Source organism: Lontra canadensis, unplaced genomic scaffold (assembly GCF_010015895.1).
Source record: "Lontra canadensis isolate GAN:19392208 unplaced genomic scaffold, GSC_riverotter_1.0 scaffold9, whole genome shotgun sequence".
NCBI lineage: Eukaryota > Metazoa > Chordata > Mammalia > Carnivora > Mustelidae > Lontra > Lontra canadensis.
The window spans coordinates 34,324,628-34,345,242 of NW_022631003.1; the positions used below are offsets into that span (position 1 = coordinate 34,324,628).

Sequence of the window (20,615 nt, forward strand, 5' to 3'; positions counted from 1 at the left end):
ATTGAAGGGCATTAAGTAAAAGTGCTGTACTGGATTTGTATTCTAGAACACTGATCTTAAAGTGGGGCCATGAGGTATTCTTTGTCTGTACAAATTCTTGACTAATACGTTTTTTATTGGAGCCAGATGGGACTAAGAGTCTAACTTTGGTAAGAATTATCATTTGTGCCCATCAGCACTTTTTTCTGTTTCCCCGAGCTCAATTTCTTGAGTGTTTTCCATTTTCAGGATCTTCCCCATTTACTCCCCTTCTACCTAATATCAAACTGAATTCATTCTGTTTCAGCTGCCTCTATTAATTAATTAATTAAGGGGGAGATTGGGGGGAGGGGTTGAGGAAGAAGGAAAGAGAAAAATCTCAAGCAGGCTCCACACTTAGCTCAGAGCCCTGTCAGGCCTCAATCTCACAACCCTGAGATCATGACCTGAGCTGAAATAAAGAGTCAGACACTTAATCCACTGAATCACCCAGACACCTTCAGGTGCCTCTATTTAGAAAAGATCAATTTAATTATAGGAACTTTGGGAATCAAAATGTTACCTTTTTGAGTAATGTTGGCTCTTTTGAAAAGAGGCTTTTAGAAAAGGAAAGATTTACTCCAAGGAACAGAAACTTAAATGGTTGAATTTTAGAATGATAGTGCATAGAGATGGACTTTTTGGGGAAGGGAACAGCAGAGATGGTGGAATTGGAAGGAGTAGGATCAGAGGAATCTTCTCAAGCTACCAGCATTTGGGCTTTATAACATTTGGCTGATTCTTTCTCCTCCTATATACCTAAATATAGGTATTGAATTTGGTATTGAATATAGGTATTGAATTAAATAAAGTTGAATTTAAACTTTTGAGAACGATTCTTACATTCAACTCATTCTTCTGATGTTTCAGTATGTTGTCTAGACAACTATCCACGTGAAGATTGATATATACCCCATACATAAAAACTAAACACATAGGGCACCTGGGTGGCACCTGGGTGGCTCTGTCGGTTAAGCATCTACCTTCAGCTCAGATCATGATCCAGAGTCTGGGGATCGATCCCCGTATCAGGCTCCCTGCTCAGTGGGAGTCTGCTTCTCCCTCTGCCCCGTCCCTTGCTTGTACTCTCTCTCTTTCACTCTCCCTCTCTCAGTTCAATAAGTAGAATCTTAAAATAAAAAAAGAACTAAATATAAACTTTCATTTAGTATAGGATCAATTTTCATATGAAATTATATGGTAATTATTTGCCATGGAATGATTGTATTTTTATATGCCATGTATTTACAATGTAAGCACTTAGGTTTTAGTATAGCCCCTTTACCTCAATTCCTTTAAGTCTTCCGAATTTATTGTCAGCAAGAATTTTTAAAATGTGCCAATGTTACCATTTTGATTTACATTTGTAAAGTGTTTTAATTAAAGGCACACCACACATTCCCTTATTCCTCCAGTCCTATCTCATTTCCGTGTTCACATGCCAGAGAATCAGCTATGTGAAAAGTCACAAAAACAATGCAGCTTACCTCGTTAACTTCCACTATCTCCCACTGACATGCTCTTGGGAAGTATTGTAAATTCCATTTTGGGTAACTAATTAATTTTATTGTATTGTGTACTTTAGGGTTAGATGATTAGAAGTTACGTAGTGTAAAAACTAATGGTTAGTTTCCTGCCCATCATTTGCTAATTTTAGTCTCTTGGTGAGATGGTACAAGATCCATACAGATGAACTTGAAAACTTAGCAGTCACTCAACATTTCATCTTTTTTCTACTCCAGTTGCCTCCATTTTGCTTTTTCTTCTTAAAAGACTTTGCTTCAGAATAGAAAACTCTTTCTAAAATATGTAGCATTTATTGCCCTATTCACCATTAAATTAAAACCTGAGAGGCAATCCATGCCTAGTATATTCCCCAAAGATTGTACAGTGAAGTCTTCATTGCCTGGAGATGATCAGATCATGTTGATGGAGTGTGTGTGTGTGTGTGTGTGTGTGTGTGTGTTTTAATGTAACTGTTGTCTATTTTAACAGCTACATTTACTATAAAGAGAGTCTGTTAAGCGGGTGTCCTTGGTGGTCCTGTTCTTAGCCGAATATATACAGCAGACTCTCAGCAAAAGAAATCCAGAGCACATAAAACAGCTGAAAATACCAATTTTACACAAACTAATTGGATCAGGTTCTACATTTTTAAATATATAATTTATTTCAACTTAGTTCTGGTACTGTATAGTCCTGTAGAACTCAAGTTGATATCAACTACTTTGTTTCCAATTTCCCTGCTGTGTTTTATACTAAAGGACAATTAAATATTTTTTGTACTAAATCATACATACAGACTTTGATGAATAGGAGTTCCAAGACCACCAAATTGAGAGAATTTTTTATCTAGTATGTACAGTTGTAATACTGTCAGAGATTTTGTAGAGATAAAGCATGTACTATATTAATATCAATATCTTAATGGTCCTCGGTGGGAACATTAATTGGGCCCCTTTACCTGTAATGTAATTATTTTAAGTAGTTGATTATTTTCTGTGAACCTTTTATTGTGTCAGTAGCTATCTCACCATATATGTGAGTCATCTGTACATTTCATGATGGCGTTCCTCAGAAAATGAGGTAATTAATTATAAAAAAAACTGAGCAAATTTTATGAAATCCAGTAGATACTTTTCTTAAAACTGTTTTTGAACCAAGTCATCCTCAGAGCAGTGATGGAAAGTGCTAGAAAAAGTTGTAAACCTTCCATCGTATGATTTTTCTTTCCATAAAATCACCCAATTGCTTAATTGAAAGTTGTTTAATATCTCATGTGGTTTAGATTGAGCATTATGTTTTCTTTGAAAATAATTTAGTTTATAATGCCATGTTCTCCGTGAATTCAAATCATGCACTGCATGCTTTTAAATGACTTGATGTCTTTGCAGATCTAATTTTGGTGTATTTGTATCTCAAATAATTCGCCAACTCAATATTTTGGCTTAGCAATCCAAGTCAAATTGTGGTCCAAGTAGCAGGCACTCACATCGAATGTACAGAGACTTGACAAGCAATTAGCAATGAATATTTAAACGTCTTCATTACCCTTGCATGAGGAATGCAGATGGCATTTAGGGAGATGGCAACCAGAGGGCACTACTGTGAATTATGTTTCTATCGGTTGGTCACCTGACTATTGGAAGACTTTCTCTGGGCCCCATGCCACTCCTGTACTTCTACTGTCTGGCTAAAAGTAAAGGCATTCCAAATGTTGTAAGACAGGTTGCTTTCATGAAATGTCTTTGCACGTTTTATGACTCGGGAAGATTGTCTCCAAGGATCCCGGCACATACCCCTGAGGCACACCAAACCCAAATGCCAAAGCTGTATAGGGGATTCTAAGAATCAGAGTTCCTTCAAAAACCCTGCTGAACATTTGCTTCAGTCAGCTCGACATAATTATGGTACTGAATGTGCAAAGGTGAATAAATCAGATTTCTGTCCCTCCCAGAAGCTAATGTATTATATATGGCTCAAGAAAAATAAAAGATGTCTTTGAATAATTACAATTTCCAGATTGAGCTCTCATTATAAATTTCTTTTTTTAAGGAAAAAACAACACTGGAGAGTCTGACTCAGCAACTGGCAGTTAAACAGAACGAAGAAGGAAAATTTAGCCATGCCATGATGGATTTCAATATGAGTGGAGATTCTGATGGTTTGTGAAAATTGTTCATGTCTATTCCGATAATGTGCAGACGTGTCTATTTGTCCCAGTTAAAATGACTAAAAAGTATGTTAGACAGCCACATTATACCTGATGGTTACAAGGAGAGCTCACATGTACTGAGCAGTTCCCATGTGCCAAGTAATCTGCTGAGGGCTTTGCATAAATCCTCTCATTCATTTCTAGCACATCCTATGAGAGAAATACTGTTACAAATAAAGAGCTGGGCCCCTGGGAATTTTGAGCCATTTTTCTCCAAGATAACAGGGCTACTGAGTACCAGAGGCAGTCTTGGATTCAAGATGGCATGATTCTGAAGCAAATACTCCCAGTCACTGCCAAACTTATCTCTCACTTCCCTATTTCTTGTACCCAAACCAAACTGTTCAGAAACTTGTGTCTGTAAGCTCATTTTCCAGTTTTCATTTGTCAAACTCGGACCAGAATACAAGACTAAGTGGATATTTTCAGGAGACACACACATATGTGTGTGTGTCTGTATATTTGCATTTTGGAACCCTTCACTCTTATACTGTTTATTAGTCAGTCAGGTGTCCTCCCTCCCCTTTATAACCCAGCTGGAACACCAGCTGCACAATCTCATGCTTTCTTCACATGCCTGGAGACTTCTGTTGTCTGTATCATCTCTGAACATTCTAAACATCCCCAATGACAATTAGCTAAATTGACACGCTAATTTTAATAGCACAGCAAAGAGAGATAAAGAAGAAAGTACTATTCCCCTTATCCTGAGCCATAGCTGGGAACGTCCCTCCAGTGTCAGGTGCCATATATGCATTTTGAGAGCACAGTCCTCAAATTTGTTACTATGGTAGAGAAAGTCCGCTGCATATAGATAAGACTGCAATGAAGCAACCATTAGGAAGCATACTTTAGGACAGAGGAGATGGCCTTGAGTTCCCCTATATATATAACTGTCTACTTGGTGCCTTAGCCCAATTCTACTTTTAAGTGCAGTTCTACACTAACCTTGAGACTAGCCAAACTTGAGGGTGTAGCCAGATAATATTATCAAAACTGAATTTTATTCAGTTGGCTATCCAACCAAAGTCAGTGTTTTCCTGGCCTGTTGGAGCCAAACATTGCCTTCTCTTTTCTGCCTCCCTTGGCTAAGATAAACGTGGCCTAAGTACATATAAAGAGCTTGTTTAGCTTTGATGAAGTTGCATAATGTTCATTTTATTGCTTATGTTGTTGTAAGGTGTAAGAACAAGAAAAAGCAGATGTGCAAATGATCATTTGCTAGTTACAAACCCATTTCAGAAAGATGTTGCCATGTATTAGCACTCATTTTTGTCAATAAAAAGACAATTACTGGTAATAACACATTTCATAAGTTTTAAGTTGTATTAGCATGATAAAATATACCCATAGTAATCAGCATTAAAACATCACAATTTTGTGGCTGTTATTTGTTAAATTCAGTCATGCTTGTATGCAAAATATTTTCTAATCTTCATCAGACCAAAGATCATAGTATGAGTAAGAAATAATGAGAAACTCCACCACCAGGTATGCTGTGTTTTTGTTGGCTGCTCTAGAGGTCTTCAAGTCTGGGTAATTTTGGTTGATTAGTATTCCTTCTAATTGAGAAAAGAGAGGAAGAGGAGTATGAAGAAAGAAAAAAAAATGCTTTTATTAAAGATACAAGCTCTAGAATTGCCCAAATTATTTAAAAAATTTATATGTTACCAAAATACATCTCTTCCATGTTTTCTAACGATAACCCTAGAAAACTTGGTATCACCATTGTGTGGTTACTTCTGCCTCTCCTGATTTTCTTTGCCTAAACCTGAGTGTCTCAGAAGCTGTTTAATCTGGTGAAATTACAAAGTCACGTGAAGCCTAGAGGAGTGATGGCAGCTTCCAAGGGTTCTACTGTGGCTCTTGGTTGTGTTTTTATCTCCATGAGTACTGCTGACTGGAAAGGAACTTTCAGTGGGTCTCTTTCAGTGGGTTTATCTAAATAAGCACATGAGGGAGAAAATTCAGGGGAATAATTATATTATTTGTTTCACCTTAAATATGGGGCTGTGGACTTTTAAAGAAACCATAGTAGTATAACTGTTTGTTTATTTTCCCCCTACGATTTTCAGAGCTCTTCTGGGGATCAGGCCATCATTAGTGCATCAGCATAGTTCATGTATTTATTAGCACAAAATTGCAAGGAAAATCCAAACACATTACGGAAGAATTTCCATATTGTATTTTAACTTCAAATTTTTATTTAGCTGCATTTTTATTTAGCTTACTTCAAAAGGGGGAAAAGGGCATGACTACTGTGTGTTCTGACCATCTTTAGCTAGCAGAGACATATCCTCACTGGCGGTCATCCATTGTGCCAAAGAGGACAGTGTTTCACAATTTTGTGAGCTTCTCTAACTGTTTGATATTTCCATGGTACCAGCATGCCTATAGGTATGCCCCAACTATTCTCTTTCCAATTTGCATCAAAGATTACACATTCAAATTTCTTGTGTCCTCTTGAAAGAAAATGGTGAAATACTCCATAGTCCATCCAAGAAAAAGGAAAAAAACATATTAGAAATGGATTAAAAATGTAGATACGATGATTGCCACCACAGGCAATCATCTTATCACAGAGACTTGAACAAGCATCTGTCTCAAGAACTGGAAGTACTATTATCAGATGTATTTTTTATATTCATATTTTGATAGACTAGAATAGATATTTCACTAGACAAATATTCAGTAGCCATAGAAAGAATAGAATTACCAAAAGTCTTAACACTCACGTGAAGCAATGTTCCCTATTTTTAGGAAGTGCTGGAGTCTCAGAATCAAGAATTTACAGAGAATCCAGAGGCCGTGGTAGCAATGAACCCCACATAAAACGTCCAATGAACGCCTTCATGGTGTGGGCTAAAGATGAACGAAGGAAAATCCTTCAAGCCTTTCCCGACATGCACAACTCCAACATCAGCAAGATATTGGGTAAGAAACATATTAATGGTTATGAGACGCATGGAATAAATGTACAGCTCTGTTTCTTGCAGTTGTTGAAAGGTACTGGCTTTGGAGGCGGGGGTGATCTGTTTATCTAAATAAGCACCATTAATTGAGGCTTTCCTTCTGATGACGAAGCATTTCATGTCCTTGGAGAAAGGTGCTCAGTTTTTTTAGCTTGCTTAGTCCTGTGTCTCCATACTAATTGTTGCAGTATTTTCTCTTCTTTAAGATCTAGAGATATTTTGTAGCAAGACTAAGATAAAAGTTCCTTTCCTCTGAGCCACTTGACAATGAGGTTGACTGTATTTGTTCTTTCCCTTTGAGCTACAGAATTCTTCATGTGGTAGGGCTGGAGAATACATATAGGTGAGGTTTGTTCCGGTACTATAACTGAAAACCAGTTAAGACTGTCAGGACACAAGAAGATGAGGCGTGTGGTGCAATTTTTAATTTATACTTTTTGTAGCCTTCAGCAGATTTTCAGCATCTTTTAAAAAGGGACTTTTCCTGCTATTGCAGCTTTCAGCTTAACAGATACAGTACATATTTGCCTTATGTACACAGACGCTGAAAGCATGCAGAAGAGATGGTGAGAGGTAAGGTAATGATTATAAAGAGACCAACTATAGACCAGTTGAAGTCCCAGAAAAAGGAAGGGAAGATTCCATTTCTTTTGCGCTGTTCACTTGACATCATCACCACCTTCTTCATCTTCAGATAGTGTGGTGGCTAGCTACCAGATAATCTAAGCACATTTTAGATTATTTATTCCCTGACTTCTAAGAGCTAAAGAACAAGAAAAGAATAGGAACACCTAACTGAATTTGGGCTTCAACAAATAAGTAACGCAACAAAACAGAAACCATTAACCACTTGAACTTATGTTTCAGTTTTCATCTAAAATGATTTTGAGATCTTTAAATGAATGTTATGTCAAAAGATAACAGTATGTGAAGCTTAGAAAATGTGAATATTTATGGATAAAGGAAAGGCACATTTTTTACACCTCTACCATCTCTGATCTGTTTTTCCTTTTTTATGACCAAATTTTACCTTCCATATGAACTTTTCCATTTTTTTTTCAAAGATTTTATTTATTTGACAGACAGAGATCACAAGTAGGCAGAGAGGCAGGAAGGGGGGTGGGAAGCAGGCTCCCTGCTGAGCAAAGAGCCTGTTGCGGGGCTCGATCCCAGGACCCTGGGATCATGACCTGAGCCAAAGGCAGAGGCTTTAACCCACTGAGCCACCCAGGTGCCCCAAAGTGTCCCAATTTTTAAATAGTTATCATACCTGTTCCATTTGGAAAAACTCTAGAAAAGAATAAAATACTTTATGTAAACATATTCCATATCCTAATGTATCAGTTATCGCAAAATTAGAAATCCCAAAATGTTAAAATTTGAAAAAACAGACTAAATATGGATTGTTTAAACTGTCTATATCATTCAATTCCTGTGTCTGAATACTGGAAAAATGATAGTCACTGATTAAAACTTTATCCTAAGTGTAAGAGAAATATCAGTTTTGATAATGTGAAATACTTTAGGATATGCAGCATAAGATTTTATGGGAAGACATGACCAGCTACAAGCATTTTTTTTCTGGTTTGAAGGAAAGAATATTAGAATGACCATATGATTATATCATAATGGGTGACATGAAAAAGACTGCTGTCTGATTTTAGACTTTTCAAGAGAATTGTGTTCATTAAAGATAGGAAGAAAAGAAAAACACTGAGGTGTTTGGGACCTCAATATTTGGTCATAGCTTCAAATAAATAAGTGATCTTCAGATATCCAGAAGATCATTCGAACTGGCCCATTTCATATAAAAGTACAAAGAGAGCTTGATGTTTTCCTCTTTACTGATTGTTTTGGATAACAGCCTCCGACAGCATGCCGCTAATTCATTCTGCTTAAAACAGGCGCTTGAGCTGGGTTGACATTTTACATAGTCTCTGGGGATCCTAGTTGACATTTTAAAGGGCTTCTAAGCATTTTATAATACCCTAAAATCTGGTTTTAATAAGCCATTCTGCTGAAATTGTTAACATAAGGAATCACCTTTTACTGTTTGGCGCTAGATCAGGGGATGGGGGACATCTTTTTCTGATTAGATATACAGTAGTTGGAGTAAAATGTGCAAATTCATTACAGACCCCATGGAGATGACAATGCTGCTCAGCTCAAACTCTTCATTTTTATTGTATTGGCAGATTTAGAAAGGAAAAGAGGACTCTCAAGACTGATGGTGGTTTCTTTTCTTTTTTTTCTTTTTTCCTTCTTATTTTGAACATCAGATTTTTAAATTTAGTCATCCTCTTTGTTATCAGGGGGAATACCCAAATGTCCTTCTGCATTTTCCATTGTAAAAGGCCAGTCTTTTGAAAAATGCAGGGAACATACTCCCTGCACGTGGTCCAGGGTAAGCAACCAGCCCCACCCAGATCAAGTAGATGTTTTCGTCTTCTCCTGAGAGACCTAAATTGCTTGTGTAGTGCGTCTCAGGGTTCACAGCGTAGCTATATACAGTGGGTGCTGTACCTGCAAAGCCATTAAAACCCAAACCAAACTTGTTATTTATTTTTCTCTATTCAACAGTTATTATTGAAAAATGAAAACTGTATTTGCCACCAAACCGAAACACTGCCTCCACTGTCATAAAATGGAATGGTTAGCCATTTTGCCAAGTACACACAGTGCTTAGGCTACCTTAATTCTTTAAAAAGACTTATAACTATGATATGGCCATCTTTTAAAATGTAATTTAGGATTCAGTGATATTTCCAAGGAAATTGTATTATCAAGTATCTAAACATTCTGTGATTCCCGTTCACGCGGATTTAGAAGTCAACTTGTTAGAGAATTTACACTCTTTTATTGTGTATGTCATCTTTATGTTAATATATCTTTCATTTATCATATAATGTCTATATGTGTATATATATCACCTTTCCCTCTGCATTTCAGCTAGATTGACTTTAAGTTCCTCCAATTCCTCTTCCCACCTGACCATTCTGTTCTTCCTCCTTCCTCCCTATCTGTTTCCTATAGGAGTCATTTCCACAGCAAAGCCTTCCTGACCTACAAAAGATTGATCCCAACTCTTTATCATGGTCACATAGCTTCCTATACATTCCACAATTGTAATTAAAATAATAAATTTTTTAATTAGCTGCTTAATAGATTTCTTCTCCACTGGAATATGAGCCTCAAGAAGATAAGGAACATAATGATTCATCACTGCATATTCAGTAATTAATACAGTAGGATGCACATAGTAGGAAATCTGAGGCAGGTTACTATGAGGCATAAACATTCCTTTTCCTTAGAGAAATACATGCTTTTCAAGCTTATAGAACATTCAGACTTAGAGAAGAACACTTAGCAATTCCTCTTCTAATTGAGAATGCTAGTTTCTTTGTTCTCTCTAGTGATAAAGATACGGAATTTTAAAGTCAACAATCATAGGTCCGTTTTTCAATGTATTTATGTAATTCTTAAGTAAATTATTTCTGGTATGCTCACTTTTGCACTCCCTGATCTGAAGTTTAGAGCCCTGTTATACATACTTGGAAGAAACTTCCCAAAAAGAATTGATCTAGTTCAATAGTATTATAGCTTTATCTGTGTTTATATTTGCCCTGAGAATAACATAACAGTTTCCAGTACCTCTAGAGAATATTGTTGGGCAATATAGCGTTTGAGATCATACCTACAAATTATTGGACATGGCTATTTAAACACAAGTTTCAGAAAGGAATAAAAAAACAACCTCTATTTTTTAAGCTATAACCTGGATTTCTGTAGTAAATAGAATAAAATCATATTGACTGTCTAGATTGGGAAAAAAATATGTTTATAAATTTTTGTAACACCTATGTGGATAGACCCACTCAGGCAACATCTGTTCCAATAGGAAAGAATTCTAAGGGAAGAGTATCGTCCCTGTTACTGTATTCCTTTAATACATGTAACAGCCCATATTGAGGAATTGTCTGCATTTGTAGGGAAGAACTGTTCATCAGTGAGCTATTTGCATTTGAGATACAGAATTGTGGTTGAGCAAGGAATTCATTCAAAAGCCTTAAGATCTTGCTTTGATGACCTTGCAGGGCAGGTAAAGCTTCTGTACCAGAACCTATTTAGTAGGGAATTCCCAATTCCGGTTATTTTGGTCTTTGTACATTTGGGTAAAGTTGAGCTGATTACTTGCTGATAAACACACTTCATCTGCAAATAGAATCTCCTCACATGCTTAATAAAAAGTAAACATTATTACCACTAGTTATTTTACTACTACACACAGCCACAGTAATAGAACCAAAGCTTTAAATCACATTTATATTGAGAATTAGCATAACTATTTTTAATTAAGCCGCACGCTGTGTGTGTGTGTGTGTGTGTGTGTGTGTGTGTGTGTGATCCTAGTTGAAGCCAAACCAAAATCAAAAGTGAAAAGAAGGGGAAAACCAATTTGGATTACCAATTGGATTAATATTATTAATGCATACGATTCTTCAAGAAATGACATCTCTTTATATTATTGAAAGTTGATTTATTAAGAGAAAAATCTTACCCCATACATATTTATTCTGGCAGTTCTAATCTCTGCTAGATCATAGCAGGTGGGTATAGGTATCTAAAAACATACATTGTAGCATGTTCAGGTTCAATTACATCCAACCTGAGTTTGAGTCACAGGTTTGCAATTTAATAGTTTTGTGACCTTTGATAAGTTACTTCATCTATTTGAATTTTAATTTTCTCATCTATGGAAATAGGTAAAAATGCTAATACTACCTTACAGGATCCCAGTGAAAGGTAAAAATGGACAACTTGTGTGAAGTTTTTAGCACAGTATCTAGCACACAGTAGTTACCCAGTGCATGTTCATTAATATAATTTTTTGTAGTTAAAGTTTTAGTGAAATGAATTTTTAAATGCAATCATTCATGAAAGCATACTTACAAATTTTGAGGAGAATTATATGTAGCATATGTGAGAAACCCTTGTAGTAAGTAATGTATCCCCCACCTAAAAATGCTCAGCACCTAGATAATTAGCCACAGATTGAAAATGTATAATAAGTTTTTGCATAAATTTTCAGTTCACAGTTGAATTATATCATGGTCCAATGTGGAAACAAAAGGTATATTCTTTAAATTATCTGTGAGCTTTTAAATATAAAATGTACATGGTTGGCTCAGTTGTTAATTCCAGCCAGAAAAAAAAAAAAAAAAAGATCGTCCACCTTTGTATCTTTGGATACACAGTTTCCTTAAGGACACAGCCAGCAACACCTCTGTCCTGTGGGATCTCACCTCATGAGTCACCCTTTGCTAATCAAACACATTTTTATGTGTTTGTGAGTTTGGGCCCGCATTTTTACTGTAGATTTCCTTGTTCTCAGGGCTACCTTTTTAGGAACCTCCGCAGCTGCGCCAGTTGGAATCCTAACCTTCTTTTCCTCACAGGATCTCGCTGGAAAGCTATGACGAACCTAGAGAAACAGCCATATTACGAGGAGCAAGCCCGTCTCAGCAAGCAGCACCTGGAGAAGTACCCGGACTACAAATACAAGCCGCGGCCCAAGCGCACCTGCCTGGTGGACGGCAAGAAGCTGCGCATCGGCGAGTACAAGGCCATCATGAGGAACAGGCGGCAGGAGATGCGGCAGTACTTCAATGTCGGGTACGCGCCTCTCGGTCGCGTCTGCACAGGGAGCGCTCCTTGTTCCACTTAATGGGGTGTGAGACATTCTTATTCTGCTGCGAGGCAGCCTTTTGAAAAAGAGCCTGAACTCCGTGTATTTTCGGGGACTAGACTGTCCCCCCACCTGTACCTCCATATGGAGGGACGCCAAGGGCCTAGGACCTTGGCTCTCCCAGGAGCTTTCCTAACAGCTGGCTTGAGGATAAACTATCTGAAAGTAAGCCTTTTGAAGTGCGTTGTTAAAAACAGGGAAGCATCATCAGTTCTTTGCCTCATTGGCGTTCATTACTTCCAAGGCATCACAGGGACAAGTTCGACACCATTCTTGTTGGAGAGAATACATCATAAAAATGGTTTCAAAAGAAACACTTGCTTTGGGATATAGAGGGGTTTCTGGGCTCTCAAGGCACACGTGTGGCCTTTGTAGATCAGGCGAAGTGGAGATTCTATTTAGGGCACGACACGGTTGTGAACGGGAAAGCTCGCTTCTGAATCAAGAATGGAGCTCCCAGGAGGAGGTCTTACCTGCTTCCTCTGGCGAGGCTGGGCGCGGTGTCCTGTGATGCTGCGGGCAACTTCATTGCTTCTGCAGAATTTTCTCAGAAAGCAGGAAAGGAGGTAGCTCCTATTTGGAACAGAAGTTATTAAGATCCCAAGGGCTTCTTAGAATAATAAATACTGTTCTGAAAATGGCCAGAGGATAGTTCAAAAAAAAAAAAAATTTTTTTGTTGTTTTTTTTTTTTTTTTTTTTTTTTTTTAAAGTCTGCCCTCCCTATCTTCCTCCCTGGAAAGAGTCTGTGGGCTCTTTGCTTTATATGCCAATGCATGACTCTCCTCAAAGCTGAGTACAAAACCCGACACGGATGAAATAGTAGACATATGAATGAACAAACAAACGAATGAATGAATGGAGCCTAAATGAACATCATCTATTAATCCCTTCCCAATAGAACCAGCTACATAATTTGTGGAGCCCAGTGCAAAATGAAAATGTGGGGTTTCTGTTAAAGAGTTAAGTTCTGCTGCTGCAGTCTTGAAATTCTTTAACCCAAGCATAAGGTCTTTCTAAGCCCAGGGCCTTGTGCGGCTGCAGAGCTGTATGCCCTGTTTCCCATCCCCCCAACTATTGCAGGGACCAGGTGGACAATAAGTTACTGTTCAGTTCTGGTGAGTTCTGAGCAATAACGTTTTATTTCGAGAACTCTAATATTTTAGGGTTTTTTTTTCCCATTAAAATTGCATTATCTGTAGCTTAATTATTTCTGAAAACACTTGTAGTGAAGGGGACATGAACTTGGGGTCAAGTTCTGCTGCTTAATCTTTCTGCACCTCAGGTTTTGTTTTGTTTTGTTTTGTTTTTATAAAATAAGATAGTAATAAAACAGTTATTTTAAGAGTCAAATAGGTAACACATGTAAGTGCCTTGTGATCTGCCAAGCTGTAGACAGAGGTAAGGTATTGACATCACAGGAGGATGCAGTTTTTTGAATGTTGGGCAATAGGATGAGAATCACGGTTTTAGAATTGGGCAAGCTGAGCAGATTCGTTATAGAGTAAAGTGTGCCTCTGAGTATCCCCTCACCCACAGTCTTTTTTTGGGACTTCCTTTCTGCAGGCAACAAGCACAGATCCCCATCGCCACCGCTGGTGTTGTGTACCCTGGAGCCATCGCCATGGCGGGAATGCCCTCCCCTCACCTGCCCTCAGAGCACTCAAGCGTGTCCAGCAGCCCAGAGCCCGGGATGCCTGTTATCCAGAGCACTTACGGCGTGAAAGGAGAGGAGCCACATATCAAAGAAGAGATACAGGCCGAGGACATCAACGGAGAAATTTATGATGAGTTCGATGAGGAAGAGGATGACCCGGATGTAGATTATGGGAGTGACAGTGAAAACCATATTGCAGGACAAGCCAACTGATAAGGGTCAAAAGATTGTTGTGACCTTAGGACTTAAAGAAGCCCTAGCTGGTTCATCCTTACCAGTGGCCAAGCACATTAACTTTCTCATACACTGACTGTTACTTTAACTGTTAGTCTTAAATAGTTGGGACATCAGCTGACTAATAGACCTCAGCCTCAAAAGGCTTGGAAAGGAAAAAAAAAAAAAAATACAAGCAAACAACAATATCAACAACAAGAGATTGAAATAAGCTATGGGTAAAATAATGCCAGTAATTCAGCTGCTACATCCAAGCACTGAAGTCTTACCCGTCAACTTTTTTTTTTTTAATAAACTTTATGGCTGTTTGTTCTACAATGTTCTAGAAATTCTCACTCAGGTACACAGTGCCAACAAGTGGCTTGTGAATGTGTTTTGTTGTTTTGTGCTACAATTTTTAAAAAAATAAGTTTTGTTTTGTTTTACGGGGTTTCTGGGTTTTTTCCTTTTCTTTTTCTTTCTTTTCCTTTTTTTTTTTTTTTTTTTTTTTTTTTAATGCACCTGACAGAAAAAAAGAAAGATGAATTTCTCTTTACTTCTCTCCACCTTCTCCATCTCTATACTTTAAAGATGGAAGTCTGTGCATGGGGGGGAAGAGGGAAAAAGAGCCTGTTTTTAACTTCCTTGCTATCCACCACAAAATAAGCAATTATTTTCTTTAGAGGACTTTCTTTATCTATTGCACACCACACTACATCTTTGAGCAAGTGCCAAATTTGTACTGAAGTGTTGACCCAGTTCCTTTTTTTTTCCTTTCCTTTTTCCTGTTCCTTCTTAAGTTAGGACAGTGTTATATCTTAGACAATCCCTTGAAAAACCTGAAATACCAGCAGCTGGTGAGATTTGACTTTTTTTTTTTTCTTAAATGGAAACTGTAGGTGCTGTTCTCAGGTGAAAAGAGAGAGAGAGAGAGAGAGACATAAGAAATTTAGAGAAAAAAATATTTTCTGATCTTGGATTTTTGTGTGTATGTATGTGTGTGATTATGGTACTAATAGGAATAACATTGAACCATTGTGAGTTAAACCCACATCTGGGGATGAAATCCCACATCTCCTAAGTGACTGGTCTGGAAGCAACCTTGACCTTGACTTTGCACTTCAAATGACAACCAAGATAGGGCTCAGAAATTATATTTTTAAATTTCTAATACGATTATTATTGGATGGATCAGGTGGCCCTGTGTAATCGAGGTGTGCATGTATAACATGGAAGCTACTAGCAAACTGTTCCCAGATGTCCCTTCTTCCTGGTCAGTTGGTTCCACTAACATTTGCAACTTAATGATTTCTGTTTGTTTTTCCTATTGATAACACTGAGCAAAGCAATTCTTCTTTTCCTTGACTGTATTTGGCCGTTTTCCAGAAACACAGAATTAGCTTATTTCTTCAACATTCCATCCTTTCCTGATCAGGAAATGGAACTGATGATTTTGTAAGGTATTTTTCATCTCTCCATGAAATGAGGCGGAGGCCATTTCACAATTGTGGGCCATGTGCATCCCATCCCATAAAAACCAGGATTTGATTAAAAGTCATAGCAGCCTGACAGAAACAGAGCCTGGCTGAACCCAGTGATCCTCGCCACCACTTTCCCTAGCCATAAGACGAATCCACGGAAGTCCAGTTTTTGGTTCCAGCCGAGTATATGCGTAGAGCAACAACTGATGGTGACAGAACTGCCTAGGGAGTTACAGGGCTTGTACAAATAAATGCAAAATCACTTCCAGTCCATTGCCATTATTTGTGCTGAAGCATTAGACAGTTCAATACTCCAGCTGGGAGCTTGGATGTGCTATGGTTTTCACTCCAGTCCTCATTTTCCTATCCCACCCCTCAAACCTGACCCAAAAGTTTGATTTTTACACATAAATAAGAAAAACAAATCCTTTTTATTTTTCTCTCTCTCAAAAGACTTGCTCTGGGGTTTTGCTTGGAGGAGCTGATCATATCCTGCATGTCAGAGATTTTGTTTTGTTTTTCTGTTTGTTTTTGATGACTGTATTTTCATTTGAACTGCCTCTTTTTGCTAGTGTTGTAATGATGATGATAAAATAATAATAATAATAATAATAGTAATAATAATAATAATGGTCAGCTGTTCCCAGATTAGTAAGTTATGTATAATTTATTTCTCCCTCTCTATTTTATTCTCCTCTGATTTGGAAGTGCAGCCAATAAGCTGTTAGATATTTAAAACAAATTTCCATCTTCCAACTCATATATATATATATATATTTATACATACACACACACACACACACACACACACACACACACGTTCACCCACACAATTTTACTTCTCCTTCAGTAAGTTTTCTCCTTTTTAAAAATTTGGCCCCAACAATGTCAAGTTCTGGTGTTTCATACAAAGGAGTGAATAGGAGGGTCGTGTTCAATCTTAATTAACTTGTGCTCTCATCACTCATTTAGTTATTTAATTGCCACAGTCATCTAGAGCCAATTTTTTTTTTGTTTTTGTTTGTTGTTTTTAAGCACTCTGGATAAGGAAAAAAAATAGACACTCGTTTTATATTGTTATTATGTACAATGTGAAAACAGATTTTTAAAAATTTGTTCTTCGTCTTTGTTAACAAATTCTTTCTGACTTATGTGGGTTCACCTCTCACATTTGCTGGATACTTATTTTACACCACATTATAAAGATGCTTTGTTTTCATTTCATGACTTTGGGCTACAAGAATACTTTGTTTTAGCTCCAGGTAGAGGCCACTGAGGGCAATCATGGCTGAAACCAATTCTAACGCACTTAGCAGTGAATTGACAAAACACTTCTGTTTGGTCTTTTTTTGTTTGTTCTTTATTTTGTTTTATTTGAAGGGGAAAACGAAATTGTTAATGGTGACCTTTAACTGCTGAAATTCAGAAGTTAATTTTATTTAGTTAGGTTGATGTCAGAGAGGCTGCACCGTGCATGGACGAAAATGGGAAGTCCAGAGCCCCGAGTTCTGTTCTCTTGTGTCCTGACATAGAATTCACTGGGTATCGTAATTTCTTTGCCTTAGTTTTCCCCAAAAGAAAACAGACAAACAAAAATTATATTGATGTTTGAAGTGCTTTCAAGTCATTTGATAAAAGGTGCTATGAATAGCAACTTATTGTGTTAACACGTTGCCTTTTTGGCATTCGATTGGTTTATCATTTTTGTAAAGGATCCTAAAACCTTGTATTCTTTCTCTGTGCCCCATGATGATCAAAAAAGCGAAGGTAGAGGAAATCAGAGTAAGATCAGTCTGAAATGAAGATAACATTTCCCTCCTCTATCCTTTCCTACCTCTCATTCACAAATCCCAGCTCCATTCTTTCTCTTTCTCCCTTTCTCTCTCTCACGTGCATGCAAACATACACACACATACACGCACACAGGCACACACTCATCCCAGTACTGAGGAATAATCTTGCCTGAGCTCTCATTTTATTGCTATTATAATAAGTTCCTCCAAAAATAGCCATGTTTTAATATGAATCTAAGAGAACATCACTGGAGAAAATAGGTTAAAGTTGCTCATTTACAAATTACTAATAAGTTGGCTGGTTACTGCAATTGGATAAAAGACAAAACTGTTCTTCAGTACATTTATACCTAAATTAGTTAAGTCAATTTGTAACATTTATTTGGCATCTGCATTTAAAAGTTAACCATGTATAAAATCCCTCCCAAAGAACATAATTATTATTGAAACCAAATCCTCTCATAAGGAATGAATATAAGAGAGTTGTCTTTGATGATGAAATTATTTCATAGATTTGATTTTGGAGTAGACTTTTACCTTAATTCATTTAAAGATAATTATCTTTAACTATTTTGTGGTCCCAATTTCAGATATTTTCTTAATCCAGAAGTAGTTACTGTTCCCAGAGAAAATCTCTTTTATCACATTTAAAACTTCAAAAAATAATTTTCATTCATTCTAATGGGTAAATTATTGAATTGTAATAAACAACTGTATATTTACAAACAGGTTTATAAACTATTTGTCTATCAAGTTAATAGTAAAATGAAAATTACGAGGTCTGCAAGGAAAATTATGAAGCCCACTTAAAGTGGTTCAGATATCTCTTCTAGGGCATAAGTTTTTGTTTAGACAGGCTTTTACAGTATTTAATTTTAAAGTTTCCTATAACTTTCAGTTTCCCAAGTTGAAGATGATGTTGTGTTAAGTTTTCTACTGATTGATTCCTGTCCTTCCCAGTGTTTCTGTCACTGGTTCACTAAAACAGTATTTATACAGCTCCACTGGCTCTAAAGCTCTTAGTCCTTCTAACATTTTGGATTTTACAAGTAAAAATGGGAAAAAAATAGAAAAGAGACAATCAAATGCCTGGAGCTTAAAACAAAGTATGTGCAACCTACCATCTCACTTGAAATTTAATAAAATAAATAATTATGTAAATATAACATAGAGTTATAGATTTATATTTTGTTCATAACACATAGTGTAATATAAGTTGTATATTTTCATGTTTTTGGTTTTATGTTACCATTCATGCCACAATAAAAATAAAACAGGAGTTTATGTACTCTTAAAAAAAAAGATGTGGGTTGCCACCAACCTGTTTTTTTTGTTTGTTTTTTGTTTTTTTGTTTTTGCATTCTCTTTTTTCAGTATTACTGCCATGCAAGGCACCAATAAAAACAGCAAATGTGTTCTTTACCTATTATACTGTGTTTCTTTTCACAATTCTTCTTGTGAAGGTATAATCTTTAGTTTTCTTATGGAAAAAGCAAAAGTACAGAAAATAATTTAGTTTTCAATATAAATAACCCCAGTCGCTGAAGTGGACTTTGAACCACAAGGGGCTAAGGATTTAATTCTTAGCGGAGGACATTGCAAGAAGGACCACCAGACCTCATGATAACTAATCACAGCATACAGGGATCTAGCTTCACTATAATGTCAAAAGATATCGCTCTCATATGTAATTGAGTCTAATACTCTTGAAATCCTACAGCCCAAAGCACTTTTAATGTCCTTTTCCCAAGTTTGATGCTATCATGGGGACAGGGTTTCCACGCTTTAAAATTATATTTCATCCTATTGCTTGTATAGAAAAAAATGTAAATTTCAGATTGTGAAATTACTGAGATCTATAATTTTCACCTTGCTGGCATCTAATTTAAGAGTCTACCCCATTAACCTCTGGATTCTACCTTCAACTTTTTAAGCAAATGTGAAAAAAATGAGAAGCCTCCTTTCCTTCCGATGACCATTTTTGCACGTCTCTTCCACCATATTATGTTTTTCTAACTTGATAGTTCTGTGTGTAACCGGTTCCTGCAGGGGGGTTTGTTTGTTTCCTCGGTTGCTTGCTTGGTTTTTAAGTAAGTATCAAGACGTTGGGTCAGATAGCCTCTGGTTCGAATGAATATAGAGTCTATAAAAAGGCTACTCTACTAACACTCTGCCCGTTGTATTCCTTAAGCGAAGTATTTTTACAAAGACTGGTCCACGGACCACCTGCTTCAGAATTAACTGCTCAAAGTGTAGATTCCTGGGCGGGACTCCAGACGTAGTGAATCAGAAATCTCTGGGGATGGAGATAAAGCTGTTGCTGTTGAACAGCTCCAGATAATCCCGCGGCGTGCCCTGGTGTCTCAAAACAACCAGGAGGTGGGGCTGTTTTCCCTCTCCTAATGACATTGGGCCACCATCCTTAACCTTCAGCCTCTGAAAACCCGCAAGCTTAGGGTCAGCGAGAGGCGGGAGTTGGAGACTGGAAAGAGCTCGCAATCTGTCTCCTCCTAGACTGTGTTTGACCCTCCAGCACCATTTCTGTACGTTATCCTCGTTTCTCTGCTTTGGCGTAGTTCATGGGCAAAGCAGGAGGCTTCGGAGACTCCCAAGGGAGCGGAACACTGAAAATAGAAGGGAAACACACAAAACGACACTCACTTAGTATTTGCAAAACAAATTGAGGTTCTTTGGGAAGGAAAATAGCCGTTGAAGAAGTGAAGAGATAAACATTCCATGCAGTGTTTATAATAGACCACCTATGGCTACACTGGTCACAGTCTCAGCCCCTTGCTTCAAAAAACGGCATTATCATAATGGATGCGCTAAGGGTATGTGGACAGGGAAAATCTTCGTGCTGAAGCCTGCTCCCTCGAGGGGTGAGGTCCCAACCATCTCTACCCTCTCTTTCCTACCAAATAAAGTTCACTTGGTTTTGTCCTGTGATGCTTCCGTTTGGAAGCATTTTGTTCTTGGCCTTTATGGTTTTTTTTAATTTCTTATGGAATATTTAGGACTAGCA

General features: G+C 37.3%; 1 protein-coding gene across 13 annotated transcripts in view; it reads left to right on the forward strand.

Moving 5' to 3' along the window:
* Nucleotides 1-14,520, forward strand: part of SOX5 (SRY-box transcription factor 5) — a 976,694-nt gene extending 962,174 nt beyond the window's left edge. For all 13 annotated transcript variants that reach the window (XM_032855263.1, XM_032855265.1, XM_032855259.1 and 10 more), the window contains 4 exons: nt 3,574-3,682; nt 6,494-6,667; nt 12,162-12,378; nt 14,016-14,520. In XM_032855263.1, the coding sequence (XP_032711154.1) occupies nt 3,574-3,682; nt 6,494-6,667; nt 12,162-12,378; nt 14,016-14,319 (804 nt within the window). In that variant the 3' untranslated portion in view covers nt 14,320-14,520. The remainder of the gene's footprint in view (nt 1-3,573; nt 3,683-6,493; nt 6,668-12,161; nt 12,379-14,015) is intronic.
* The last annotated feature ends 6,095 nt before the right edge of the window (nt 14,521-20,615 follow it).